The sequence below is a fragment of the Neurospora tetraspora genome (genome assembly GCF_033439725.1).
Source record: "Neurospora tetraspora strain CBS 560.94 chromosome Unknown B0H65scaffold_2, whole genome shotgun sequence".
Lineage (NCBI taxonomy): Eukaryota > Fungi > Ascomycota > Sordariomycetes > Sordariales > Sordariaceae > Neurospora > Neurospora tetraspora.
In genome coordinates, this window is record NW_026944384.1 from 3,795,611 (window position 1) to 3,823,188 (window position 27,578).

At 53.8% G+C, this 27,578-nt stretch overlaps 8 protein-coding genes across 8 annotated transcripts; 5 read left to right on the forward strand and 3 right to left on the reverse strand.

Moving 5' to 3' along the window:
* Positions 1-2,837: 2,837 nt before the first annotated feature.
* B0H65DRAFT_546359 (Metalloenzyme, LuxS/M16 peptidase-like protein) lies at positions 2,838-5,939 on the reverse strand (the record flags this gene model as incomplete). The annotated part of the gene is made up of 2 exons (XM_062829441.1): positions 2,838-5,586; positions 5,650-5,939. 2 exons carry the CDS (start codon positions 5,937-5,939, stop codon positions 2,838-2,840), a joined length of 3,039 nt encoding a protein of 1,012 aa, XP_062684605.1.
* A 1,486-nt stretch (positions 5,940-7,425) lies between these two features.
* On the forward strand, positions 7,426-10,260 carry B0H65DRAFT_506738 (myosin-like coiled-coil protein-domain-containing protein; the record flags this gene model as incomplete). The annotated part of the gene is made up of 6 exons (XM_062828086.1): positions 7,426-7,714; positions 7,979-8,250; positions 8,313-8,461; positions 8,521-8,764; positions 8,830-9,363; positions 10,246-10,260. The coding sequence occupies 6 exons, from the start codon at positions 7,426-7,428 to the stop codon at positions 10,258-10,260; spliced, it is 1,503 nt and encodes a 500-aa protein (XP_062684606.1).
* A 133-nt stretch (positions 10,261-10,393) lies between these two features.
* Positions 10,394-12,625, forward strand: B0H65DRAFT_113904 (uncharacterized protein). Its single transcript, XM_062820624.1, has 2 exons — positions 10,394-12,521; positions 12,606-12,625. The coding sequence occupies exon 1, from the start codon at positions 10,678-10,680 to the stop codon at positions 12,187-12,189; it is 1,512 nt and encodes a 503-aa protein (XP_062684607.1). The 5' UTR covers positions 10,394-10,677; the 3' UTR covers positions 12,190-12,521; positions 12,606-12,625.
* A 307-nt stretch (positions 12,626-12,932) lies between these two features.
* Positions 12,933-14,684, forward strand: B0H65DRAFT_457491 (2-nitropropane dioxygenase). The gene has a single exon (XM_062826354.1). The coding sequence runs from the start codon at positions 13,274-13,276 to the stop codon at positions 14,363-14,365; it is 1,092 nt and encodes a 363-aa protein (XP_062684608.1). The 5' UTR covers positions 12,933-13,273; the 3' UTR covers positions 14,366-14,684.
* Positions 14,685-15,441: 757 nt separating this feature from the next.
* On the reverse strand, positions 15,442-16,205 carry B0H65DRAFT_113906 (acyl-CoA N-acyltransferase). The gene is made up of 2 exons (XM_062820625.1): positions 15,946-16,205; positions 15,442-15,887 (listed from the first exon to the last, which is right to left on the reverse strand). Exons 1-2 carry the CDS (start codon positions 16,112-16,114, stop codon positions 15,484-15,486), a joined length of 573 nt encoding a protein of 190 aa, XP_062684609.1. The 5' UTR covers positions 16,115-16,205; the 3' UTR covers positions 15,442-15,483.
* A 905-nt stretch (positions 16,206-17,110) lies between these two features.
* B0H65DRAFT_114000 (uncharacterized protein) lies at positions 17,111-18,945 on the forward strand. The gene is made up of 2 exons (XM_062820626.1): positions 17,111-17,989; positions 18,062-18,945. The coding sequence occupies exons 1-2, from the start codon at positions 17,244-17,246 to the stop codon at positions 18,600-18,602; spliced, it is 1,287 nt and encodes a 428-aa protein (XP_062684610.1). The 5' UTR covers positions 17,111-17,243; the 3' UTR covers positions 18,603-18,945.
* Positions 18,946-18,983: 38 nt separating this feature from the next.
* B0H65DRAFT_114027 (Metalloenzyme, LuxS/M16 peptidase-like protein) lies at positions 18,984-22,516 on the reverse strand. Its single transcript, XM_062820627.1, has 2 exons — positions 19,435-22,516; positions 18,984-19,371 (listed from the first exon to the last, which is right to left on the reverse strand). Exons 1-2 carry the CDS (start codon positions 22,402-22,404, stop codon positions 19,150-19,152), a joined length of 3,192 nt encoding a protein of 1,063 aa, XP_062684611.1. The 5' UTR covers positions 22,405-22,516; the 3' UTR covers positions 18,984-19,149.
* Positions 22,517-23,780: 1,264 nt separating this feature from the next.
* Positions 23,781-27,072, forward strand: B0H65DRAFT_457501 (uncharacterized protein). The gene is made up of 6 exons (XM_062826355.1): positions 23,781-24,146; positions 24,214-24,532; positions 24,588-24,767; positions 24,820-25,990; positions 26,045-26,247; positions 26,331-27,072. The coding sequence occupies exons 1-6, from the start codon at positions 23,979-23,981 to the stop codon at positions 26,861-26,863; spliced, it is 2,574 nt and encodes an 857-aa protein (XP_062684612.1). The 5' UTR covers positions 23,781-23,978; the 3' UTR covers positions 26,864-27,072.
* The last annotated feature ends 506 nt before the right edge of the window (positions 27,073-27,578 follow it).

The window sequence follows — 27,578 nt, forward strand, 5'->3', positions numbered from 1 at the left end:
CTGTGCGAAGGTGAAGAATGTGTGAAGAATTGTGTTGGATTTGGGGTTGCGAGCTGTGATGATCCCTCCACAACTATGATGACACTGGATGTAGGTCGTCTGGGACGCAGACTCCGACTCGGGTAGTCGGCCAAGCCAGCCTTTTTGAGCAGTCCGCGACAGGTTTGCCACATGGAAGAGCTCCCCACTCTACGGGGGCAGACCCAGAGAAACCAGGAAGAGCTTCCATCCCGTCTCTTTGGAGCACACATGTGATCCGGGTCGGGTGTGGCTGGAAATCAGAGGGTAGAGCATTCGAAGAATCATGGGATGGAATTGGAAGAACACCGCCGTCACCGTCATTGACTTACCCGTTATCGCGCAAGAAAGCAAGCTGTGGATTGTATAGAGTGTTTGGAGTGGAGGGGGCTACGTGTGTAGTTGCAACAGTTGCAGATGAGGGAAGAGGGAAGAGGAGAGAAGAGAAGGAAAGAGCTCAAAAAGGTCGCGTGGAGGAGGGGAGGTTAAAAGAATCAGGCGTCAGGGGGGTGGAGGAGGGCGGGGGGGTCTTGGACTCGGCGGGCCGGGGCGGGAGGTCGACGATTTCTGCTGCTGCTGCTGCTGATTGTGAGTTGCTGACCGCGCTTGTTTTGTCAACTGAAGTGGAGGGGCCCAGGCTCGATTCAACCGAGGAGACAAAAGATGGAACCTCAAAAAAGCCTGCCGTGGTGAGGGCAAAGGAGCGGGAGGGCAATTGGCAGGGCACGGGCGTCTCTTTGGCACTGAAAGCGAGGCCAGCAGGTCGGAGGCTGTGCTCACATCCTGCTAGCAAAACTTTTTTTTTCTTGATTTCCGCCCACAAAAAAAGGGACATCGCCCTGGTCGCCTACGGAGCGGAGCCCCCGTCGTCCAGCCCCGGCCGCCATCTCGATCGTTTTCCATTCCGTGATTTTTTCTCCAACAAGAAATCAGAAAAAAATCCAATCGGCGCTGGAGAGTTACCCTAACCACGTACGGCACTTGGTGCTACCCTGGCTCAAACCCAGCTAGCCGTAGAAGGAAGCAGAGAAGCCAGAGAACATCACAGGGGTCCAACCTTTGCTGCCCGCAACGCTCTCGTAATCACGCTTTTGCTGGACAGACATTGGGCATTGAGAAGCTTCGGCCGCATTCGGTCTTCCGTCATGATTCGGATTGGTGATCGTTGCTACCCGAAGTCTTTACACTTGGACTTGTTAAATATGACGACGGCAGCGACCGTCGGGACTCCCTTTCGTCCCATGTTTGCGCGCATATCCCTGCTTGATAGCATGTGCATTCTCGGGCAATCCAGAGAGTCTTTGAAACGAGGGACTTTCAGACCGCAACTCCGTGCGCCGCCAAAACGTCGCGTGAGCCCGATATCCCTCTCATCTCCGGCGAGATTCTAGATTCATGCCGGGCCGCCATGCGAACCGCGTGAGCAGATAGGGTTTTTAGGTTGGGTGTCGAGAATGGAGACGAAAAGGAAGTGTCACGAGCGAGGGCTATGAACCCCTCACCTAGCGCGATATTGAGCAAGCGCCGTTGGAATAGGGTGACTTGCTAGTTTCGATAGTATCACTGTATCACACACAAACTGCACTCAGGACATTGTCGCACGACATCGCCGACATCGCCGATTTCATATTGGCAACAACGACGGTAGACGACAAAAGACCAGTCAAATCGTGCAATTAGACCTCTATTGCATCTGCAAGCAACCCAACCCGTGTCGGTCGGTATCTCGCCGACTCGTCTGTGCCTTGCCCCTTTGCGACCAAACATCCCCGCGGCTGTCACCATACACACAATGATTGAGTTCCTTATAGATAGCACCTGTGAGTAAGGGGGTTGTTCTATATTCAAAGAGAAAAAATGACTGCAAGTGACTGGAGGCCGTTGCCTCGAGGGCACACATTGCGGCTTGAAGCAAGCTTAACTTCGAAAGTCTCTTTATCTGCTAGTTTTTGTTGTTAAATTTAACGTCTACTTCCGCCTCCATGAGGGCATGAGCCGTTCTTTATCTGCTATGTCATGTAGAGAAGATATATGTTACGCACGCACGGAAGCAGGCTGTGGCTTTGATCACTGATGTCGTTGGCCGTACCCATGGGCTCACATCGACGACGATCATCTTCAAGACGGATCGAGATTATTGGTCTGCTACGATGCTGCCCCTGGCGAGGCTGCTTATTACCAATGAGGATGGCTGATTTCGTGAGTCAGCCCAGAAGCAACCACAACGCAGCCTGATGTGTAGTCTCGTGGTACTGTAGGGCCGCCACACTTCAGAGGCAGCCTGTCATGGTCCAAATGCTTCGGCTATCTCGTCCGAGGGGTGGTGATGACGTAAGCTGGGAAACGAGGGGATATTGTGGCATTAAACACTCGGGTCAATAGGCAAAGCAGAAGCATGTACTCTGTTCTTTAGTCCGCACGTCCAAAGCTGAGGAAGACGGTTCTGAAAGAACGAGCCCTCGGCCGGGCCTCAAGGCGCAGAACGCCGATTCCCTGTCACCTTTGATCTCGCGCCGTTTTGTGGCATCAACGCCACTGAGCAGGCGTTGAAGCGTATCGTAGCTGGCGCTGTTTGATGAGAGAGGGGAAGGGAAAAAACATGTAACAAACCCCTAAAACCTTTATCAGTATACGGCCCGAAAAACTGGAGCGCTGATTGGAGCCGAGTGTCGGTGCAGCTTCTCGGACACCTACTGGGTCCGCACTGGCTCATTGTGCCTTTTGTATTGGAGGAGGGTATCATTCAACCATGTCACTTTATAAATACAAGACCGCCAACCTCATCAACATCGGTCGTGTTCCGCCGTTGATGAAGTGGTCTAAGCGGAACCGTTGATGTCCATCTCGATGACCGCCCAAGACTTGTCGACCCAGTCGCGCTTCTCGCCAAGGAAGACGACACGCTCAGAGGCGTTGTCAAGGGCCTTGACAACATACTTCTGCGCCACTTCCCGGACCTGATCCTTGGTAACATCCAAGAGTTCTTCGCGGCGCTTCTGTTTCATCTCGTCGGTGATACCGTAGAGGAACTGGGCCATGCCTTCTTCATTGACGGCCTTGGGAGCGTCAACGCCCTGGAAGACAGAGATCTTGGCATCCTCAAGATCACGATCAGTCCACTTCTTGTCAACCGCCCACTGGCCGGCGTTCCGCATGATCTTGAGCGTGTTCACAGGGTTCGGGTCGCGGTACGAGTAGAAGCCGAAGATGCCGTCAAGCGGGCGGGCGTAAGATCCGCCGCCGTAGGCGCCACCCTTCTCACGAATCTCGTGATGCAAGTGCTTGTGGGTCAAGAGCTGCGAGAGAATCTGGAGAGGGGCACCCTCGGAAGCCGTGTAAGAAACCGTAGGGAGAGCCAAAGCACCATAGTAAACCTGATAAGGCAAGGGATAGAACGCCTTGATATCACGGGTAAACTTGGGGGGTCCCCGGCTCGGGAAAGTCACCGCTTCCGAAGGCAGCGAGTTAACAAAGTTTGAGAGCGCTTTTGCGTTGTCAGAGACACTTCCGCTGTCGCAGGTGATGGCGGTACGGAGATTGCCAGCCAGTGCAAACTGTTGGATTTGCTTAAGCTTTGCAATAACATCCTCCAACGAGTCTGACTCGGGCCGGCTTGCCAAGCTAGTCACCAGCTTTACCTGCGAGAGACCGCTAACCTGCTCCTTGAGGAAGGAATCCCACGTAAGGCCAGATTCCGCGGCTCTCCGAGCGTAAGCGTGTCCCGATGAAGCAATATCGTTCACGACGCCATCAGCGGATGCCTGCAACAACTGACGAATCTGTTGAGCTGCTTGAGGACTGTCGAAGTCAGTCTCTACGACCAGCTTGCGCAAGAGGTCAAACATCGTTGGCACATGACGATCCAATGCCATGCCCGAGAACACCAGGCCTTCTGTGGCCCGAGTGAAATCAGTTGGCTGGGAAGCCGAATGGTAACCGACCGAGACACCTCCAGTCTTGAGCTTGATCAAATCCTCAAGCTGCTCCATTGTCATGTCCTTCGTACCCAGACGCATGATGGAGTCAGTGAAGAGGGGGATCAGGCTTCGGAGCTCATCGGGCAGGTTCTCCAGCTGGTTGATAGCACGGAAGTAGGTCAACCCGTTTGTGGGAGCCTCGCGCCACTGTGTGTTGACTCTTGCTGTGTTATCGTGTCTCAAGATAACCGAGTCCTTCTGGCGCGGAATGTCCTTGACATGCACGCTAGGAAGGCAGCTAAGGTCTTCGGTGTTGGTCTTGCTTTGCTCGGCCAACAACTTGAGTTCCCGAGCCTCGAGAGCAGCACGAGCTTCCTCTTCGCTACCAGCAGCTTTGACGACTTCCGAAATCTTGGTGCTCAAGCGGGTTTCCTCCTCTTGGGCAAGCTCCTGGCTGAAGGTTGGCGAAGGCGCCATCGTGAAGGAGAGAGTATTGTCGTTGATCAGATACTTGTCAATCAAGCCCTCAAGATAACCACCCTTGGCAAGCTCAGTCTCAAAAGCAGCAATCGTGTCGTTCCAGGCAAGAGAGTCAAATGGATCGACTCCGGTAAACCACTTGGGCTTCAAACGGTGAAGCAAAGACATGCCAAAATTGGCAGTCTTGTGCTTAAGGCCGAGCTCAAGCTGATGGAGATAACCATCAATCTTTGATCTCTCAAAGCCCTTGTCCCGCATGCTGCGCAGAATCTCCTGTACCTTGGACTTGACCTTAGGCACATCTTCTTCCTGAACACCGCTCAGGCCAATGGAGAAGATACCAAGCTTGCCCGAACTGTCATACCCTGTGTTAGGGCTCCAGTCCGTTCCTAGCCCGGATTCAATCAATCCCTTGTAGAGAGGCGAGCCATAACCATCCATGAGCAGAGCAGAAATAAGGGCCAGCGAGAAGGACTCCACAACGTTGCTGGTTTCACCCAGAACCCACGAAACGGAGGTCTTGAACTGCTTATTGGCGTCAACAAGAGGGTCAATAGGCCCATAGAGCTTGACTTCCCGAGGGCCACTGCTAAGGTCGATGGGGCTATGGTTCGCCACATCAGCTCGGATCTTTTCAAAAGCGTCGAGCTGGGCACCGATCTCCTTCAAGTGATCCGCCAGCGGCATGTCGCCGTATGTGAAGACCTTGGCGTTGCTCGGGTGGTAGTGATCAGCATGGAACTTCTTAAGCTGTTCGTAGGTCAAGTCTGTGATCTTCTGGGGGTCACCACCAGAGTTGTTGATGTCAGGAAAGATGTGGTCTTGGAACCGAATCCAGAAGAGGTAGGCGGCATCCGACATCTGGCCCTTCATCTCGTTATACACCACGCCCTTGAAGACAAGCTTCCTGTCCTCGGGCTTTGCGTTGCCCTCGGCCGCAACAAGAGCCTGGGGATTCTCGGGCCCAATGCGCCATCCTTCCTGTGTGAAGTCCGTCTCATTCAAGAGGGGATGTAGAGTCGCGTCGAGGTAGACCGACATGAGGTTCTTGAAGTCCTGGGCATTGGTGGTGGCGAACGGGTAGAAAGTGTGGTCCGATGCTGTAAAGGCGTTCATGAAATTCGAAAGCGTGCGCGGAAGCATCTTGAAGAATGGGTCTCGGATGGGATATCTGAATGAAATTCCACGTCAGCGCGAATGATGCAGACGATGCCGGCCGTTCGGGTTCGCATACTTTTGACTGCCACACAGAGTGGTGTGCTCCAAGATATGAGGGACACCGGTGTCGTCTGGGGGATTCGTCTTGAAACCGATAGAGAAGACATTGTTGCTGTCGTCACGGGCAATGTGCAAATGCTCTGCTCCGGTCTTGTCGTGTTGCAAGTGCAAAGCAGTCAATTCCAGCTCTGGGACATGCTTTGACCGGACAAGGGTGAAGCCGTGGAGTTTCTCGCCGGGTTTCGGGTACTGGGAGAGCTCGGTGACGGCGCGGCGCGCTGCACCTTTGGTCGCGTTGCGCAGCATCGTTCTGGCCGCAGTAGAGAAGACCCAAGTGCTGGCAGAAATCCGAGGCCGGGTTTAGCACTATGCAAGCGACTGGAAAGGGCGATGGTGATGGTGATGATACTTGATGAATGCGTGCAAGTTCAGGCGTCCGGTTTGGCGGCAGTTGGAACAGAGCTGACGGGACGCGGAGCTAGGCCTGCCTCGCCTGCCTGCCACAGCGGCAGTGGGCAGAGCAGCTGGGGTGGTGACGACTGACTCCGTCGCCCCTCAGCACCCCGCCCGCCAACCGGCGTCGCCAGGCTCCAGCTCCCCTCGGAAGGAATCAAGTGGAAAAGAGAGCCCAGGGCAGTGGAAAACCTGGAATTGAACCGTGCTCCGGCAGGGTCGGGAATAGTGGGGCTGAGGGGACGACGGACGCTGGTGGCTGCACGAGGAGGCTGATCTTTAAACCAATGACTTGCCGTGCCTCGGAAAGAGATACGTTGTTAGTAAGGTACTTCAAAGAGTATGATTTGTCAGCGCTTTAACATTAAACCAAGAGACTACAAAGAAGTATTGGTCTATCTGCTCGTAACCTCGAGTGACATCTACTTACACGTACAGGTAGAGGAAGATGGCTCTGCTTGAACGGGAGAGGTAGGCCTGACTATAAGCTCTTCGGACTTCTATTCACTTAATGCTACTGTATAGCCTCATGTGTCTGGTAAAGCCAACGGGTCCTGTGTCTTAAACGTTGAACTTTCTGGATGTCACCAGTAAGAACGGCAACCGGCACCTGACGAATATCTATGAGGTGAAGTGTCTGTGAGCAGCATGTCAGTACACTATCAAAAGCACATTGTACATGTGAGGTCGATGCACGGCGGGCCACGGATGAAGTGAAGATGAAAACGCCGTTTGGTTCCTCGAGGGCTTCAATCATCTGCTTCTTAATAAAACATCAGTAGCGAAAGAGTACCTTCCTCTAAAATTATAATATCAATACAGGTACCTTAATATCCATAGTGGCCAACAAGTACACTTGTGGGAAGTAGCGACCATGAATGGGAAGGCGGGAAGCACTAGATTTCAGATTTATAGTCCGTGCTGGCCCCGAAGCCCGAGAGCAGGTACCTGCCGCCTGGGCTGTTGAGACGCAGCGGAACCTGTCATCCAATTCGCGCGCTCCGTCAGATTAACCGACGCCATAGCGATCTGGTCGTCCTTTCCCAAACATCAAAGTCTTCCGCAGCCATCATCTCGACGACTGCTGCCGCCCCGGCCGCCCGAATACGCAACGACTCGACTACACAACTTCCATACAACAACACATACAATTTCTTTATTGTGCGCGCACAACATCAGCCTACACTGACGACGACGACGGAGCGGCAAGGCTAGCAGCAACGCACCACTGCAGTGCACACGCAAGCCTTTTGCAACTGACATCCATTTGACATTGCCAGTCGGAGGGGCCACTGCCGACCACACGCCTGTTTCCGTCATCAAGGCCAGTCCCTCGACAATGTCAAGCGCCAATCCTCCGGTCACTGCAACATCCGGCCCTCGACCTGCGACACCCATGAGCAATGGATCCGCAAACCATCCGGTCGACCCCCCTCCTGCCACGAATGGCCACCCGAACCACGCCCATGAGACCCGGCCGGCTCCTGCGCCCCCCGTAAACATGGCGGGCAAAAAGGGCAAACCGAAAAAGGCCCCCGAGCCGAACGAGGCTAGTAAGCTTATTGCTGCTAGGATCACACAACTGGAGCAAGATGCCGCTGGTGAAAAGGACCAGGAGGCCGAAATAGGTGCGTGTTTGTCCCTACTCCCTGCTGGGCGCTTGAGAGGGCAATGACGGATGTGATGGGATCGATAAGGGGGGGCGGAAGGCTCAGAAACACTCGACAGTCGTTGACCGAACCTCCTCAGTCAACATTTGCTGCATGTCTTCAGACCACCCTCCTGTCTCGATTGGGACGTAGACGGGCTGGAAAAGGATAGAGGGGCCTTGTCAAAACGGGCTCTCTTGGCTTTGGATGAAAGAGAAGGCGCTGACAGCAAGCCGTGCGCAGAACGAGAGGTCAAGAAAGCTAGTAGGGAGCTACACAGCCAGACCTCGCGGATGAACGACCTCCAAAAGATTGATCATCTGACCAAACGATGTGCGGACTTGCTGGCTGAGATGAAGAGGCTCGAACGTGAAAGCATCAAGAACAAGAAACGAGGTGATCAGCTACAGAAGGACAAGGACAACAGCCGCAACGAACTCAACAAGACAACATCGCTTAAAGAGAAGCTTGAGAAACTCTGCCGCGAACTGCAAAAAGAGAATAACAAGCTCAAGGTATGGGATCATATGTGTGTTAGAGTAGCGTTCAGGGTTACTGACATTACTCTTCTACCTAGAACGAGAACAAGACGCTATCGGATACGCAGGTTCGAAGTCAGAACTCATGGGATGAGAGGTATTCTGCTCTTCTTCGTCGAATGGACGACTATCAGGAAGAAAAGGACAATCCGCGCAAGCAAGTAGTGGACATGGAAATGGATGAATTGTCAGTAACGGCCCCATCTCTTGCTTGGTTCTATTGTTACACTTGCTCACTGCCACCAGCTTTCGCCAGCGGTTCAAATCTCTGATTGAACAGTACGAGCTGAGGGAACTCCACTTCCATGCGCAAATGCGGACCAAGGAGCTCGAAGTCCAATACAACCTCGCTAGGTTTGAGCGTGAAAAGAAGAACTACGAGGCCGAATTGGCGCGATCAAGACAGTTAAACGCCCAGGTGCAGACCTTCTCAAAGACGGAGACGGAGCTGAGACAACAACTCAATGTCTACGTGGATAAGTTCAAGCAGGTCCGTACTAGCCGATAATGGTACCAAGACGGAGTGGGGATGAAGAAGGCTGACAGCATGGCTAGGTTGAGGACACGTTGAACAATAGCAACGACTTGTTTCTTACATTCCGCAAGGAGATGGAAGATATGTCTAAGAAGACAAAACGTCTCGAGAGGGAAAACGAGAACCTCAAGAGAAAGCACGAGCAGGTGAATGGCAACATCCTCAAGATGGCGGAGGAGCGGAACAAGTACTTGGCCGAGATCGAGGACCTCAAGAAAAAGTGCGAGAAGCTGAATGGCATCATTAAACAGATGCAGCAGCAGGGCCGGGGGATCCCGCAAGGGCTGGCTGGCGCGGTTGAAATGGGCTATGCGGAAGGTGAAGGAGAGCTTGAGGGGGACGAGAGCGAGTACGAAGACGAGTACGACGAAGAAGGAGATGAGGAAGTGAGTGACGAGGGCGACGAGTACGACGATGAAACCGAGGACGAGCAGCAGATGCAGCAGCATCATCAACCCCAGCCGTACGGGCCTGAGCGGCCGCCCCCTCCTGCTCCCGCTCCTGCCCCCGCTCCTGCCCCCGTTCCCACCAAGGCCGCCCTTACCGCTAACGGCGCGTATCAACTTTGCTAGATGGATATCGGCATGCTCATTTTCCAGGGTTTCTGTCCCTCGAGAACGGCTCGGGTTAAGGGTATGCAGTGAAACACCGAGGTTACGACTTGGCTGTCGATATGCTCAGTGGACTATCTCAACCTATTTGTTTATCCAGACGTATCGACTGGCATGAACCGGTAACGACGTTACCGTATTAGTGTAGTACTGTCTAGTGAAGAAATACAGCAGTTGCAGGAGAGACTCGGTGCTTGATGGCCTAGGAAACGAGTTTCGATGATATCATGGATACTTGAGCTGTTGCAGTCCGATGAACGTGCTTGGTGCCAATCGATGTCCTCGTACCTCTGCGGACCATTCCCGTCAACTTGGCTTCAACAACCCCGCATACCGGTAGTAGCGCCCCACTTTCCCCTGGGCATTTGTTTTCATGTTACGGCTGCAGCTTGCAGTGTTGGAAGCCTGGAACCCTTGATGCCGCCCTAACAATTTCCACTACTGAAATGGCAGTGTCAGACTTTCTGCTTGCAACAAAGGATGGACTTGGGGGAATTTCTCCGTACACCAACATCTCTCCCTCATTTCTAGGTATCTATCCTCGACGTCCCTGCAAGACATGCGCTTGCCGACGACAACGGACCAGACTCCCAGTTTACCCCCCGATTGACTGCGGAATTTCCTATCTCGGTATTCGGTCGAGGTTGTTTCTAACCAAGTTCAGCTGCATCATACGCACACCGATTTGAACGGCTGGGCTAAAAAGCCGAACATGGGATAGCACAACCACCACCAAAAGGCGGCAATAGCACGGGCAGACCTGAAACATTGGGATTGCTTGTGATTCTAAACCGTTCAACTCCTTATTCACTTGTCATTTACCAGCACAGGCGTCGCTAGAAACTCGATAAAAGGCGGATCATTGACCAAGACACGAACCTACCTCTGTTATTGCCTTCTACGCTAGCGGGTTGTGCCGAACGCGACAGATTGACTTCACAAATCCAGTCGCCGGACCCCATGCGGACGAATACACATTCCAGCCGGATTTGACAGTCCAATTTCTCCACCCATTGAACCGTCTCCTCGAATGAATCGACATATAACACATCGTCGCTTTAAACTTTCAGACTCTTTATCATCTCGCAGCCCAAGTTAGGCGTGGGCCGCGGACCGCGTATCTGATTGCGACCTTAGCTTCCGTCTTCGGCACCCAATAACAGATTAACACGGAACCGAAATTCGACTTTCATCCTCTTTCCAACACAGCTACAGTCTGTCCCGGCCGATCGTTCACATTCACACATACCGTGCGCGATGGCGTTCATCCAAGATCCCCGTCTACGGCAGCGCTGGAACCAGATCTCCCACAACGCCGAGGCGGTAACCGAGAACGCCGCGGCCGGCATCTGGACCTTCCAGCACACATACATCACCCCCTGCCTTTCTTCTCTCGCCGACTCCATCGACAGCTGCACGAGCCTATGTCTCGGGGACCGTGAAGAGCGTGCCCGACGCGCGCGCGAGCGAGACCGCGGAGCTCACCGGACGAGAGCCGAGTATATGTTTGATTTCTACGACGACTGGGACGATGATTTCGCCGCGGATCAAAGGGCCACCAGTAGTGGAGGAGGAGGACTCTTCGGCGGCTGGGGCGGCGAGGACTGGGATCGCTTACTGGCAGGGACGGGAAACGATCGGAGACATGCGGCCGGTGGCACGGGGGACGTGGTGGATCAACCGAGGCGGAAGAGAGGAATGAGTTATGGGACAAGAGGAGGACCGAGGAGGAAGGCTTCCCTGCCCGAGGACGATCCGACTGTCATTCCAAGGACGGCACCGCTAGGGTTTTTAGGGCGGTTGCCCTTCAAGTTTGGCGGCACACTGAGGTACAAGCCTTCAGCAGCGAACTTACGGGACCACCCGGGTGCACTTGTGCCTGGACAACAACAGCCGGGAGGGCGCCGGCATCGAGACGAGAATGAGCCGTTGCTGGGGACAAGCTTGGAGGAGGGTGAGCATGCTCGAATCCACGAACAACATGCAAGGGAATCGCCACAGTTGAGGCCGCGCAGTAATACTGGCGAGTCAGAGGGCACGTCATCGAGTTCGTATCGATCGAGGAACGACATTTTCCCAAGTGATGGCGAGGGCGATGAGGATGCGGTGCCGTTAGACGACGAATTCGCGGTCGCTTTTGGCCGCGTGGATGACGGGAGCAGTAACAGGACGAGAAGTACGAAGGGGAAACGGCCGGCGAACGGAGATAGGGAGTCAGGGATATTGAGATCAGTGTCAAGGACTACGATAGCGTCAACCTACTCGGCCTACCAGATCGATGACACCACTATTTTCCCAACATCGGGCTCAGAGGATGCCCTGCCGACGCCATCGCTGGAGGATTTGCAACGAGAGGAAGAACTGGCTGAGAGGGAAGAGTACGAAGAGATTGAACGCAAGAGAAAGGCTGCGTCTCGCTTGGCCGCACAGCGTGGATTGCGCAAAGAAGAGGAGGGGACTCCCAAGCCAGAACCAGCACCGAAACTGGAACCGGAGCTGGAATCAAAGCAAGCCGAAGTTAACCACGGATCGACTCCCGAAGAACCCATTCTACAGATGAACACAACACAAAGCGACGAGACAAGGAAGATCCCTGAGGATGAAGTGAGGGAGACGAAACTCCCAGCTTTTACGGATGTCAGGAACAACGACACTCCTGTAGCCAAGCAGAACCATAATGGAGGCGTGAAGGAGAGCACGACGGCAAAGCTCGAAGGAAATAACACAGAGCTCGAATTCATACCGGCACGGTTGCCTCATTTTGGATGAAAGATCAGGCCTGATAATGTGGGTCCAGTAAACAGGGACTGTTGGGGGCTACAAAACGGATCATACGGTATCACGGCTCTGCGGGATAGATGCTTCAGTTACGACTTTAATGAACATAAACAACGAAGGGGTGTGCGGCTACAGGTTCCCCATGAGAATTATATTGGTGGTTTGATTGGAAGACGGAGTTTTCAGTTCAAGGCGAACTGATAGAAACATGAGATGCTCTCCACACAAAAGTCAAAAGACACGAAAGAGGCTATCGTTGACGGCAATCTATAGACCGGAGTTGGGGTCCCTTTTGGAGTAGTCGGCTATGAGTTATAACATAGGTTGGTTTGAATGATGGTTTCGAATTGGGAGCGTCTTTGTTATTGTCTACATGGTGAGAAGCCTGGCTAAGAAGAGCACCATAGTCAAACTACCTGTATCGGCCTCGAACAACACCTCGATCATGAAGAGCAGCCCGTCGAGGTCCAAGTGGCAGAGTGCCCACGTATTTTGATTAGTATAAATGGACGGATTCAACGGCATGTTTAACATCTGAAAGCATGTGGCGATGCGTCCAAACGCGGGGCCTGAAGGTCAAAGAAAGTCAATGATGAACATGTCAACCATTCACAATCCAGGGGGACAGCATTGGTGGAGGGTGCCTCGGCTCCGGCTCTCACCTCCCCTGTTCGGCTTCCCCGCATCCCAAGACCTACCCCCGTCTACCCCGGACTCCACCATTCCTCCAAAGGGACCACGATACGACGTTATGGGAGACGTCAGTGGAGGTTCATGCCAGATCCCGCCGTTCATCCCAATTCTTTCGCGCTCGGAGTTCACTAATGTCGGGTCCTTGGAGCTGATACCAAATTCTTTGAGATCGACCTGACAACGGTATTGGATATCAAGCTCTCACCTCCTTTTCGTCTTTGTAGAGCTTCTTCCCCTTACTTTCTCCCCGAGTGAACTACCTTGTGTGACATCTACCACCTACTGTATGACAGACAACACTCGCGATCCAACCACTCCTTACCTTCGTCTGGCACATATCTAATCACTTACACATCGGTCGCGCTCAAACTCACTAGCAACCATGGCACCATCAACCACCGCGCCTACAGGGCCCATCACAACCCCTCTCACCACCCTCTTGGGGATCAAACACCCCATCATCCTCGCCGGCATGGCCCGCGTCTCTGGCGGTCTCCTCGCGGCTGCCGTCTCCAACGCCGGCGGCCTCGGCGTCATCGGCGGCTTCATGTACACGCCCGACCAGCTGCGCTCCATCATCGCCGAGATGAAAGCCAACTTCACTCGCCCGGACCTGCCCTTCGGCGTCGACCTGGCGCTCCCGCAGATCGGCGGCTCCGCCCGCAAGACCAACCACGACTACACGGGCGGCAAGCTGGACGAGCTGATCGACATCACCATCGAGAGCGGCGCCAAGCTGTTCGTGTCGGCCGTGGGCGTGCCGCCCAAGCGCATCATCGACAAGCTGCACGCCAACGGGATCCTGGTCATGAACATGGTCGGACACCCCAAGCACGCCGTCAAGGCGCTGGAATTGGGTGTCGACATGGTGTGCGCCCAGGGAGGCGAAGGTGGTGGACACACGGGCGACGTGGCTAACAGCGTGCTGATCCCCTCGGTGGTGGACGTGGCGAGGACGTTTAAACCCCAGATTCTGAACAAGGTATTGGGTACCACGGATCATCCGGCGCTGGTGGTGGCGGCCGGCGGTATCGCGGATGGCAGAGGGCTGGCGAGCAGCTTGATGCAGGGGGCGGCGGGCGTTTGGGTGGGAACGAGGTTCGTGGCCAGCAAGGAGGCGAGCTGCAGTGAGCAGCACAAGGAGGCGGTGGTGACGTGCGGGTTTCAGGATACCGAGCGGACGCTGGTGCTCAGCGGGAGGCCGCTAAGGATGAAGACGAACGGGTATATCGCCAAGTGGCATGCGCAGCCGGAGAAGATTGCGGAGCTGACGGGCAAGGGCATCGTGCCGATCGAGTGGGATATGGATCAAGGGAACGAGATTGACCCGCCGCATCTGATGGGACAGGTGGCGGGGTTGGTGAAGAAGGTGCAGCCGGCTGGGGAGATCGTGGAGGAGATGGTACAGGAGGCGGTTGAGCAGTTGAAGTTGGGTCAGGCGTATTTGAACGGGGACAGGGCGAGCAAGCTATGAGCGAGGCGGGAAGTCGCTCTAGTCCGATAATCCATCGCTCAACGCAAATCGTGTTTGGCACCTTCCATATGTTTCCCTCCCGCCCGTTTCCATCCCAACTTCGACTGGGCCCGTCGCCCAAAGGACACTACATAGCCCGCAACCTAGCTCCTTCACGGTATATGTACTACTTCCTGCGTCACTCCTTCCGTGGCAAGTTGGTTAAGATGGCGCAGCGGTCAAGGTTGTTGGCCCCCCCATCCTTTCCTTCCCCCGGCTCTCGTGTACGCTGCGCGTTCGAACCCGGTAGCTGTAAGTCCACGTTTTTTTTTTTTTTTTTTTGCACTTTTGTTCTTCTGATCGCTTTTTTTAATGCGTTATCCTCAAGCCGGACGAAGGAAGGAAGGCACAACATTTTGATGTGCTCAAAAGGGGTTTGGGTATTTTAGATGGAGGTGAGTTACAAACCAGGTGTTGTCCGGCTATCATGGAGTTTTGGAGATACAACCAAAGAGAGACGACCTCACCATAGCGTCGTCACCAAACACCCAAGCGCTGCTGTCATCTGCACGTAAACCTTGGTTACGACCTCTATTTGATCTACCACCTTGCGTAATGATTTCTCTGCTTTCCGCTAGCAATCCATTAAGGCTCATGACACATTTGCCGACAAAATCCCGTCAACTTGTGAACACTTGAATGGCGATGGGAAGGTCTAGAAGAGGCATTGCAGGATGACTGTGATCTTGATCGTGACTGAGGTTTTGACAGAAGAAACTCACGATCAGTATATGATGAGGAAAAAGTCATTTCATCATCTTACCACGTACCCAGCTTATAGGACGTGTGGAGAGCCACCCACAACGAAACGGCCACTCGAGCTGTTGCTGCATGTCAAAAGGCCTGGTCGTTTACAAGGCCTGGTGTCTCTCGAAACCCTCTCTTCTCCCGTTGCTACGCATGCCCAATGCTTGGTTCGAAGCAGCTGGATTCAATTCAGCATCTGCGGCGCCCCAACTTGTCGTTTCTGCATCGGTGGGTGTGATATGTTGGTAGCACCCTGACGAGTCGCAGTCTCAACAGCACCCGGGCAAGCATGAGTGGAATAACGAAGTCCTCTTTCCAGGGAGAGAATCTTTTCACCACACATCGCTCGGGTCCACCTCAAACTTCTCGCCATCTTCCCGAATGTGCTCCTTCTTAACGTCTCTCTTCATGGGTTTGCGCATGTCGTAGGCGTCTTCTGACGACTTGGTCGGGTCGCTCGAGTGGTCGCCGTAGTAGTCCTTGACGGTGCGGAAGATGCTGTACCCCATGCTCTTGTAGAACTGGATGGCCTTGTGGTTGGTGCTCCTCACAAACAGGTCGACGAACCAGGCGTCGTTGGCGTCGGCAGCGGCCTCAAGCTGTTCGGTAAGCATCTTGCCGATGCCCAGACGACGAGCCTCGGGCGCTACGGTGACTGCGGTGATGTGGGCGTGCCAGGGAAGGTAGTGCTCTGAGAACTTGTAGTAGTCTGGTGAGGACTCAAGTTTGCCCATGACTGTTGGTGTATGTGAGTATAGAGTCAAACAAAGGGAGTGAAATAAGTAAGTGCTCACTGTATCCAATTATGTTGCCATGCTGATCCTCAGCGACCTGGAAGAGCGATGGCCACTTTGCATGGTACTGCAAGTAAAATCCAAGCTCGTATGTTTCTGTGAAAGGGTCGAGGTTGCACTTTGAGAACTTGTTCAGGTCATCTGGGCGGAATTGGCGGAAGTTGGCCATTTTGTGAGTGTCTCAGGAACTCCTTCTGTTTCGATGCTGTGGTGATATTTTGAGTTGAAGATATTTGATAGGACCGTAACGTACGGGATGAAGAAGCAAGGATGATTTAGTGCTTTTAACAGAGCTAGGTTGCGACTACACTACAAGCTGTTAGTGTGGTGTGCTTTGACGTCGATAGCTGCCCAACTGCTTGGACCTCCAGGGGCAGTGTGGTGCCCCACGCGTGCCAGATGTCAATGCGGGGCAGACGGTACCTGAGGTGGCACAGGCTCCTGGAACTGAGCAAAGCCATCTGCCCGCCAGCGATTCAGTTGCCCCTGGCATGAGCCCGCAGCTGGGGACCCTTCAAGTTCCGCCTTCCCGTCTCGTTTCATGGTCCATGGATGGATGTTTCCTTCTCGGTACTCCCGTCCGTAGTCGCTTGCCCCTGACAGTCCGGGCTTGATGGTCAAACCGCCGAGATCATCCAAGACGAAATTCCAGGACCATCACTCTGCACCACCTCAGAACCGCTGTCACATCGCTCGCAGCTACTCCTAGGCATTGCTCAATGCCCCTGGCCACGACTACGAATCACCGCTCGCGCTATCCTTCCAAGTCCCCATTCACTCACCTTATCCACTTCAACACTTCATCACTCTCAAGGCCAAAGCAAGAGTTGCCTTCTTACGTCTCTCTAGCCAAGGTGCTTTGTTCCTCAACGTTTCGAGACAACAAAAGGGATTCCGACGCATTCACGAAAGTCCCCAGTACAGCCCGAAACAGATCCCCCTCACCGACCGAGACCGACCGACCGCCCAACAACTACATCTCTCAACACCACCTACGGACCCGCGCCTGTCCCTCTCTACCTACCGCCTAACGAACTCGTCTCATACGTCCGACCTTTCCTGGCCGTCTACCTTAATCCAACTCTCCCGCGTCCGGATACTACGCTACGTCGTCTCGCTTCACAAGAGTATCCCAGTCCGCGAACAATCACAACCTGCGCCGCGCACCGCTTTAAGCAGACACCAGCCGTTCGTCTTTCCGAATACTTCTCGCCTTGTTCGCCTACCGCGCGCGGGGGAAGGGAATTATTAGGGAAACATTGCTTTCGGATAATCCAACAGGTTACAACACCCACACCATGACGCCGTCTTCACCGCAAACACCACGGCACTCGCCGTACCCCTCCATGGAGAACCTCAGATCCGCGGCGTCCTACTCCCCGCAAGAGGGCCGCGCCCTTTCACACAAGTCGTCGTTTAACGACCCGCAAGAGGGCCCCGCCCTTTCACACAAGTCGTCGTTTAACGACCCTTTAACGCCCTCACGAAACAGTTTCAACTCCTCGGTGGGCCCTGCGATGGACATTGGCATGTTTGGAAACGGAGGCATGGACAACGGCGGCGGGCTGGGTAACCTAGCTGACGAACTAGCCGATGCCTTTTCAGACGGCGAAGACGACTACTTTGAGGGTCAAGAAGGCGAAGAGGCACCCAACATGGATTTCAAAGGCGAAGAGGAGGACTTGCTCCCGACGCCTATGCCAAAGGATGGGGGTGGTATACGGGATAGCGGTGTCGACGTGGCAAGTCCCCGGAGCCGCCAGCGCGCAAGTCTAAAATCACAACTCTCGCCGAACGGAAGGGGCCACCATCACCACCACCGCCGAAAGGTGAGCGAGTACGACGGAAGTGAATACGGCTCTGAGTCGGACCTAGAGCTGTCCGGACTGTCGCCCAGACTGGTGGAGAAGATGGCTGAGGTCGAGTCGCTTGCGCGAAGAGGCACAGAAAACAATGGCTCGGCGGCCGACGGGGCATTTCAGCGAGTGACCGAGGGTCTCCGCGATCTAGGTTCACAAGCCGGCGTGGAAGGTGGTGCTACAAGGTTCGTTTTCAACCCGCCCCCTCCTTACCTTACAAAGAACCACCATAACTCACACCCCTTTTCTCCAAACAGATTAATAACCGCCCACTCAGCCCTAACAACCCACCTAACCCACCAAACCCGACAACTACACAGTCTCAGCTTCCCACTCCTCTCCCCGCTCTCGCCCGCCCCAGATGCCGAAGCGATCGACGAATTGCTGCCCATGCTGGTCAGCCTCTCTACGTGCATGCCGCGGCCCTCGACGGCCGCCTTCGCCCAGCTCGCCTCGCTGCACACCATCACCACGGACTTGGTCCAGACGCTCAACTACCTGTCCGATACGCTGCACATGTCGCGGCAGACGACGACGACGGCGACGAGACGCCTCAAAAGCGCGCGCGAGCTGGTGGCGGAGCTCAAGCGCGAGGAAGAATTGAGGGAGCAGGGCGAGCGCTGGCTGAGCAGGGGCAACTGGAGCGAGAGGCTGCGGAATCGCGAGTGCGCGCACGTCTGTGGCGAAGTGGTGGGCGGGTTCGAGGAGGTGTGTAATAATTGGCGGAAGAGGTTGTTGGCGCAGGCGGAAGGGGGAGGTGGGGATGGGACGGGGACTATGGGAAGTGTCGAGGCATGATTATCCATCTGATGTTGTTGGTTGGTTGACTGAGTATTCTCAACGATGGGATGGAATATAACAAGCAAGATGTTTGACGATCAATGAGAAGGGAAGAAGGGATGGCGATAGAGAAAGAGCAAGAAAGCGGCGCATATACTTTCAACACTTCACTTTGTGTTAGAAAAGAGTTGTGAGCGATATAGATGAGAAGCAGAGAGAGGGTACACACTATATATAACGACGGAATGATGACCTCAAACCTAATACAACTTACATACAATACAGTAGATCGGTAAATAAAAAGAAACTTGCGATCGACACTAGTTGCAGGTGCTTAAAGCCCAAAACACATAGTCACGGAGCAGTTTATTTTCATATAATCATTAAATAGACTCTACACTTCACTGGGGCCATCAAACTTACGCTTAGTTCACGCTTAGCCTCAATCACCTACGCCTCGCCCAGCCCTTACCAACGTTTCTAACAATGTTCAATTATTCTAGTAGAGTATTTGTGGTCTCCACAGAAAGATGGTAGTTTATCAGATGACACAGGTCAAGACATCTTAGTCCGACATTTCCTCATCCGAGTCACATTCGCTTCCGCACTCGCTCTCGCACTCGCTTCCGCAGCCGTGATGGTGATGATGATCATCATCATCCTCATCCTCCTCTTCCTCTTCATCCTCCTCGTCCTCGTCAGCCTTCAAGCCGTAGTCATCGTAGAAGTGCGTAAGAGGCTGGACTTGGGTCTTGTACCCGATGGCCTCAAGATTCTTGACCATGTTCTGTAAAGTATGACTGTTAGTATATGGCATGATAAAACGACAACAGGCCAGGGATGAACTCACCTCTTCCATAATAGGAGCACAAGTAACAACAACGTTACTCTTGCCCGGCTCAAAGACGGGCAAGACAAGCTCCCTCAAAGCCTCGCGAATCTGATCGCCCGTCACCTCGCGAATGCGCGCCAGAAGCTTCTTGTTCCAACCGGGCTCCTGACCGCGGATGACGTTGCTCACAAAGTTCTGCTGCGCCGCCGCCGTCATGGTAGCCTGCTCGTCCGCGACAGCCAGCACCAGACCGCTGATGGCGCCCTCGACCAGATGCTTGTCCAGCGGCTCCTCACCGGAAGCGATCTTGGCCACCGTGTTCCTGCTGGCCTCGATGGCCTTGCTGGCATCGGGCGACCGGTACACGTGGAACTGGATGTAGCCCGAGTCGGACTCGCGGCCAAAGTGGACGCCGTAGGCGAGACCGTTGCCGCGGACGGCGTTCCACAAGGGACCCTCGGTGGTCTCGAGGTAGGAGAGGGCGACGAGGTAGGCGGGCAAGCGGGGATCGGAGTAGGACTTGATGCCGCTGGCGGTGCTGACGCTGAAGGAGGAGTCAAGCGTGGTCATGGGGATGACGACGCTGCCGAAGGAGCCGGGAGCCTTGCCCTCGTCGCTCAGCATCTGGTGCGGGCGGATGACGGGTAGGAGATCCTTGGAGGTGTCGAGGTCGGGGATCTCGGTGAAGCTGTCCCAGGCCGCAATGGGGTTGGGGAGCTTCTCAACGTGGGCGTTGACAAGGACGCGGAGGTTCTCGAAGGTGAAAAGACTACGGCGCAGTTCCTCGAACCAGGAGACGACGGTCTCGGGTTCCTTCTCGAGAAGTTTCTTCAGGCGACGGTAGTAAACCGCCTTGACGAGCGTCCGCTTAGCGACAGAGTAAGACTCCGGCAGTAGATGGATGGACTGATCGACTTCGCGAGACATGACTCTGCCGTCTCTTTTCGCCTCGGGAATATCGGCAAGGGCTTTGACAACAGCGGCCTTGAGACGGACGGGATCGAAGACGATGTCAAACATCAGTGTGCGAAGCCAGCTGATCATAGTGGTGTACTTGTCGAGATCCACCTGGAACTGCAGAGCCATACCTTCGTTATCACCAATGCGCGAAGCACTGTTCAGGTGGTAGCTGATGGTGTCCTTCTCGAGTTGCTTAACAACATCTTCAAACTCCATGCGTTTGCCATCGCGCATGACCGGCGAGTTGAAGAAGTTGTCTGCGAACAGAGGGAGGAGAGGCTTGAGCCTGTTGGGCGTCGCCGATGTTCCGACGTGCAAAGTAAGGTGTACAAAGTTGGTAGGAACGTCCTCAAACTGGAGAAATAGAGGCTTAGCGCCTTGGGGTGCCGCATCAATGATCTTCTGGGCCGATTTATCGGTAGTTCCGAGGCTGCGGGCCTTGCCGCTTCTTGCTGTCAACGACTCAATGAAGTGGATGGACGATGTGTCAGGAACCGGCCACTGATCGAGCACCTCAGGAGGGATAGGCTTCTCGTTGTTTTGCTTAGCCTTCTTAACCTTCTCCTTCAGCTTCTTTAGGCCCTCCTCTCCCAACTCTTCTCTCCTCTTGGCGAGACGCTCCTTCTCTGTCTTCTTGAGCTTCTTGGCGAGTTCCATAGAGGGCTTCCCCAGGATGGACACGTGAGGTGCGTCTGAAATCCACTTCTTGAGGAAGTCACGCCACTGCTCCTCCTCCCAGCCAGCAAGGACATCGTACTCGCCCAAAGTCTGAAGTTCCCTCAGGGTAGAGCCGTCACGCTTTCCAAACAAGTAGTCGGTGATGATATTGCTGGAGTAGAACTGTTCCGAACCTTCAGCATGGTACTTGATCTGACGCAACTCGCGCGAGATGCACTCCTTCATGTACCCCATATCGAGTGGCTTGGATGCAACCTCCTTCAGAAGCGAAATAAGGCGCTCCTCGACAAAGGCGAGCTTCTCGGTAGCGACACCGGTTGGCTGGAACCAGATAACGGAGTTGGGGCGAGTATCCCACCAGAAGGACACTGAGCTGGCCAATTCCTCCTTCTCAACAATGGTGTTTTCGATCACAGACACGGAGGAGCCACAGAGGTATGTCAACAAGATGTTGAGAGCCGTTGCTTGCAACTGGTCAACGCAGCTGGGACCGAAGAAGGCCATCACGATCTCGCCAGTAGACTCATCCTCCTCAGGAAACTCAACAGTCTCGACAACTGTTTCCTTCAGGGGAGGCGGTTGAGGAGAGTCGACAAATGGGCGCTTGAAGTTGGGGTCAGGAGGGGGGATGTCGTCCTTGATGCTCTCCTCAAACTTATCCAAGATATCCAAAAGATTCTCATGGTTCGCCTCGCCGACAATGATGACAGCCAGGTTTTGAGGTTGATACATGGCCTTGTGGAACTCGCGGATGCGGTCTGGGGTCAACACTCTGAGGGCATCCATCATACCGCCGGTCTCGTAGCGGAATCCGACATTTTCGGGGTACAGCAACCGACGGGCACGCAAGTCCATAAGCTCCTGGCTCGAGTACTGGATAGCCTGCATCTCGGAGTACACCACACCCGCATCGTTGCCCTCGCCGTCGATATGGTGAACTTCGGTCACGCATCCATCGTCGGTGAGAGTAGGAAGAATGACGTGCTCTAGATAGACGGGTAGAATCTGAGCGAAGCCGTCCCAACCAGCCGTCTCAAGCGTATAAGCGGTATGGTCAACGGCAGTCCATGCATTTGTACCAGAGTAGGCACGTCCAGCTAGCTTGTCCAAGAGACCCTTGTATTGGTAGTTCTTGGAGCCCATGAAGACCAGATGCTCCAGAGTGTGAGGGGCACCGGAGTCGTCAAAGATTTCGGTAGCGAGGGTAAAGTAACCGTTGATTTTCGGACCCTTGCGATCTGCCACAATGACCTGCATGCCAGTACGCTCTGAGACGTATTGGGTGATTGTCGTCGGGGCATAGTCGGTCTCGAAGGTTTGCACCTTACGGAACCTTGGTGCTGTCGACATGTTGCTGCTGATTGTGGGCAAAGAGCCTTGAACGTTACTGGGAAGAGGATTAGCCCATGACTAGTGAGATAAAAGTCGTAACAGTAGAAATGCCACGGAAAGTCTCCAAAATGATGACATCTTTTGCAAGTGATAATGCTACTTTTCCATAGACTCCTGAAAAGCTACATCTTGGGGAGCCCACAGGTTTATATGGGGGTTTATGTAGCTGAGTCCCCCTTCTCCTCATGCTCGACCATGATGAAAAGGGAGGAGGTACCAAGAATTATATGGGAAAATCACCGTGGGAATATCACAGGAAGTGCTATTGTTAACCCGTGAGTCGGCTGTGGTGGCAACTACACTGCCCGTTGCTAGAGTCCCAAAGAACATGACTGAGCGTCTGAAGAATAGCATCTTGTCATAGGCCCTTGGGGCAGGAGGAATGCGTGATGAAATAGAACAGGATGCTTGGGGAAGGGAGAATCGAGGGGAGTTGTGGGGGAGAAAAGGGAGCAAGGCTGGCAAGATATGGATTTGAAGAAGGAGGACTCGGCGAATCGAGGCTGGCTGCTGACAACTGAATGCAGGTTGGTGTGTATCTCGAGGTGAAGTGTACAAGACTCTCTTACCGGTGCAACTGTCTGAACGAAGATGTTTGCCAGGCCGCCGGGAATCTGCTGCAGGTCGAGTAAGACCAGAAAGGCGAGGTTGCTCTGAATAATGGCGGTTGAGCAGCCTGGAGTCGACGTATGGATAGTTGAGGCAGGGTTGATGGACCTTTTTATACGGAAGAGAAAGTAAAAGTTATCAGATTGAGGTCCGTGTTGTTGACAGGAAAGGAAGTCCACCAAAAGAAAGTTTCAAGGGAAGTTGCCCCTCCTTGAGACTGGCCCAGATGCAGGTTCCTCTTGTGATGAGCGGGAAGGAATGAGGGGCGGAGGACCATGGAGCACAGAGGCAGGACCCCGTGGGGAAAGCTCCGAGAATGGAAATAAAAATTTTGAACTCACTTCCCGTCGTCGTATTCCAAGTTCACATATGTGAACTGGAATAGATTTATATAGATACGATCAGTAGCTCCCGCAAGATGGAGGTTTATGAATCAGAAATGGAGATCCACGAGAACTTGTAACTGCCACGACCTCAACGACAACAAGATAATTGAGGGGCATCCGGCGCTAACTACAACTGTAGTTACACGGCGCCGTCTCACCTTCCGTCCCAGCGGCCGGGGGAGCTTTCAGGTCCCTTGACGGCCAGCCCGGTCCCGATTGGCGCCGCATCAAGCACGCCCCACATGATCTCCCCTAAAACAAGTCTTGGCAGTACGTACAGGGGGTGCTGTCAGTGGGTGTCATCAATGCCATCCATTGATTCAACTTATCGACAGCCAAGCTGGCCGCAACTTGCTTGTCAACACCAACCAACAAAGTTCGCGACAACTGTGACACATCAGCAGCAGTACCTACCTAGTCCGCGTATGACACCACGAAACGCCTAGGCAGTCGACCGGACTCAGATCCGCTGCCACTCGAGTTGCAATTCCAATCTCGAGCCACATATCCACACCTAAACCAACATATCAGGACAGCATGGCCGTTGCGACGCCAGACTCGCCGGCTGGGCAGATTGCTCAGGCCCTCGTAGACTTCTCTGTCGAGGGAGCGTTCCCAGAAGAATCGGTATCATCCTTAACGGTAGACTCAGACGCGCTCCCAGCAGCCATTGAAGCACTCGCCAGTGCAAAAGCCAAGCTCCAGGTACCAACCATTCACTTCTCGACCCACGCCTATAAACCCTTTGCTGAGGCTTTGCACTTGTTTGTAGGCCGAGATACACACCATCAACGAAGAAACCGCCGACGATGTCCGAACATGGAAAACAAACGCCCAATCGGTCCAAGACGACATTATTCGGTCAAAAGCTCTAGCGAACGATATCCTGAAACAGTCGGAAGCGCCACAGGCGTCAGGGAAAGCCATCGAGGAAGCCGAAGCAAGAGCTGCCTTTCTCGCCCGCGAGCTGGACTACAACACACAGTTGAGAAGCGCATTAAAGGGAATCAAGGCCGTTAACCAAATACTCGACCAAGTTGAGCAAGCGCGGGACGAACGTCGTATTCTCGATGCTCTACATCTACTCGAACGTGAGCTACAATGCTTCCAGGAAGTGCCTGAGCCGGTTGCTAATACTGCCATCAGGATCATGGAAAGAGCTCGACGCTGTACCCGTCAACAAGTCTTGTCGTGCTATCAAACTCCTTGATATCAGAGCCTTCGAACTCAAGTCGGACGTCCATCAAGTCTTTGATCATGTGTGGAATACTCTAATACACGTTGATATCGAGGGTCACAAGGTGTCAATAAGTGACACGAAGCAGGGTAAGCCACCATATCTACAGGCTGTTGGCACACGAGATCTGACCCATCGTAGACGAAGCCATGAGCCTATCCGATGCCGTCATTGGCCTCAAGGCATACAAGGAAGTCGATCAACGCGCAGCCCAACTATGGCACGATATTGACAAGGCTATTCTTGCTCCCAGACTCGACATCAAGCAAGAACGTTTGCCCAGTATCAGGATTAATGAAAACACGTTGGAGATAGGAGGAACATCCGATCAGTCTATTGAGGCTGTGTTCCGAGATTTAGAACAGATCTTTGCCTTCCTGGTCGAAAAGCTGGCGCCAGATCTGGTTGAGACCATCTCAACTGTCTTACTACCAGGTCTCATCCCAACCATCACCAAAACTTGGCTCGACTTGGCCGTTCCATCCTCGCTTGAGGAAATGGATAGATTTCAAGCGACAATATCAACAACAAAGGGCTTCTGCACCACTCTCAAAGCACTGGGATTGTCGCATCTCAATGAACTACAAGAGTGGACCGAAAGTGCACCTAGAGTATGGCTGTCGAAACGAAGAGAGGCTGCTCTGGACCAAATGAGGACGCAATTGTCTCAGGGACTGGGCGCATCGAAGCAAGTCGAAAGGGTCGAAAAACAGGTGGTGTCAAAGTCCGAGGGCCAGCAGTTGGCCGCCAATGGAGCCATGGTTACCGAAGACGATGGTGGCTGGGATGCATGGGGATCCGATGGCGAGCAAGAGACTGGTGGGCAACAGTCCAGTAAACCGGCTGCGACAACGTCAGCCACCGAACCATCCGCGGACGCTATCGATGATGCGGCCGATGCCTGGGGCTGGGGTGAGGAAGACCCTGAACCAGAGAAGTCGGAGGAACCTCAGCAGAAGAAGCAAAAGCAGGAGGAGGACGATGATCCCACTGAGGCCTGGGGCTGGGGCGATGACGCCCAGAATGACGATACTGCGCCGGAACCAGCACCAACCGCCCCATCAGCTTCGTCAAAACCACAGACACGGGAGTTGACTTTCAAGGAGACCTACAGCATCTCATCCCTGCCACAGCCGGTCCTAGACTTGATATCTTCTCTCGTCGAAGATGGAGCAGCATTAACCCAGGGGACCTATGCCAACAGCCCCGTTGCTGCAGCTGCCGCCGGACTCTTCGGTCTTCCCACTCTTGCGCTGGCCATGTTCCGTGCCGTTGCCCCCCACTACTACGCTCCCGACCTTGGCGGAAACATGTGAGTGCACAACCATACTTGTTACCTAACGTCGAGATGTTAACCAGATCAAAGGTTTCTCTACAACGATGCTACCTACCTGTCGGAGCGGCTAGCTGAGTTCGCCGAGGAGTGGGTGAAGAGGGACAATATCAGCACACGGGCGCAAACCATGCTAAGACTGGATAACGACATTAAGTCCATGCAAAGCTTCGCAAACCGCGCGTATAGCAACGAGATGAGCATCCAAAAGACAGTGCTCAGGGATCTCTTAGGGGGTAAGTTCCGCCCGCTGCTAACCATAACCTCTTTGAGACCACCCTCTTGACCTGTAACTAACACCTAGCCCTCAAATTCACAGGCGAACAGAACCTCATCCAGCAAGACGACACCGAATCCTGCGTCTCCGCCGCCGTCGCCCGCGTGCGCTCCCTCGCCATCGCCTGGGAATCCATCCTCTCTCGCTCAGCCTGGCAGCAAGCCGTCGGCTCGCTCGTCGACGCCGTCGCCAACAAGATCATTGGCGACGTCATGGATTTGCCGGGTATCGGCCAGGACGAGGCTTACAACATTGCTAACCACATTGCTTCAGTCACGGCTTTGGACGATTTGTTCCTGCCTAGTCGCTTTGCCACCGAGAGCGGTAATGCTGGTGAGACCAACGAAATCCCCACAACGGCGCAGTACGCGGGTTCGTGGTTGCGCCTCAAGTACCTGTCGGAAGTGCTGCAGAGCAACCTCAAGGACGTGCGGTATCTGTGGCTGGAGAGCGAGTTGAGCTTGTATTTCTCGGCGGACGAGGTGGTGGATTTGGTCAATCTCAGCTTTGAGGATAACCCGAGGACGAGGGAGGTGATTAGGGAGATTAGGGCGAGGCCGAATCCTCTTGGGTGAAGAGAGCTTAGCTATAAGTAAGGGAGTATAATTGTAGAATGGTAGTTTGTAATAATTGCAAGCATTCATATAACGGATGGACGACCGACCAGCTTGCGGTCGAGGTAATTGAATGTCATATCGAGCTATTTTTTCCCTCCCGGGCGACTTGGTCATAAAAACCACAGGCGGATAGGTGGCTCAGTTGTTATCACTTGCGCGACTCGAAGAAGCTTTTCAAACTCTTTTATTTCCGTCCTCTCTGTTGTTAAATCCTTCAACAACTAGACTAAGCACCCAAAGCTGATGCAGAGGCTCCGAAGTAAGAACCGCTTGAAAGAAAGTAGAGGAGGTAACACGCGAAAAGCCCTCATGTGGTACTATACATTCTACCTATCCATTTTCCTGTCCTTTTTCCTTTTTCCTTCATCACTCTCCAAAGACTCTGGTGACTTGTTCCTTTTCGTTTCCCTTCCGTTTTTTACCCCAACTCCTCTCGTTGGCATTGGTCTGAACTGCCTGCTGAACTCCTGTTTGGCAATGGCCTATCTGGCTGGCTGGCTGTCTGTCGCCTAGAATAGGCAGGATGCGGCCTCTTTCCATAGATTATGCACCCTTGAACGAGCTCGTGAAGTCTTCCTTCTCTTCCCCGACCTTGAGGTGCAAGGCACGCATAAAGATATGGTGTTGTGTGTATGGTATGGTATGGTATGGTATGGCATGTAGCATCCGCAGG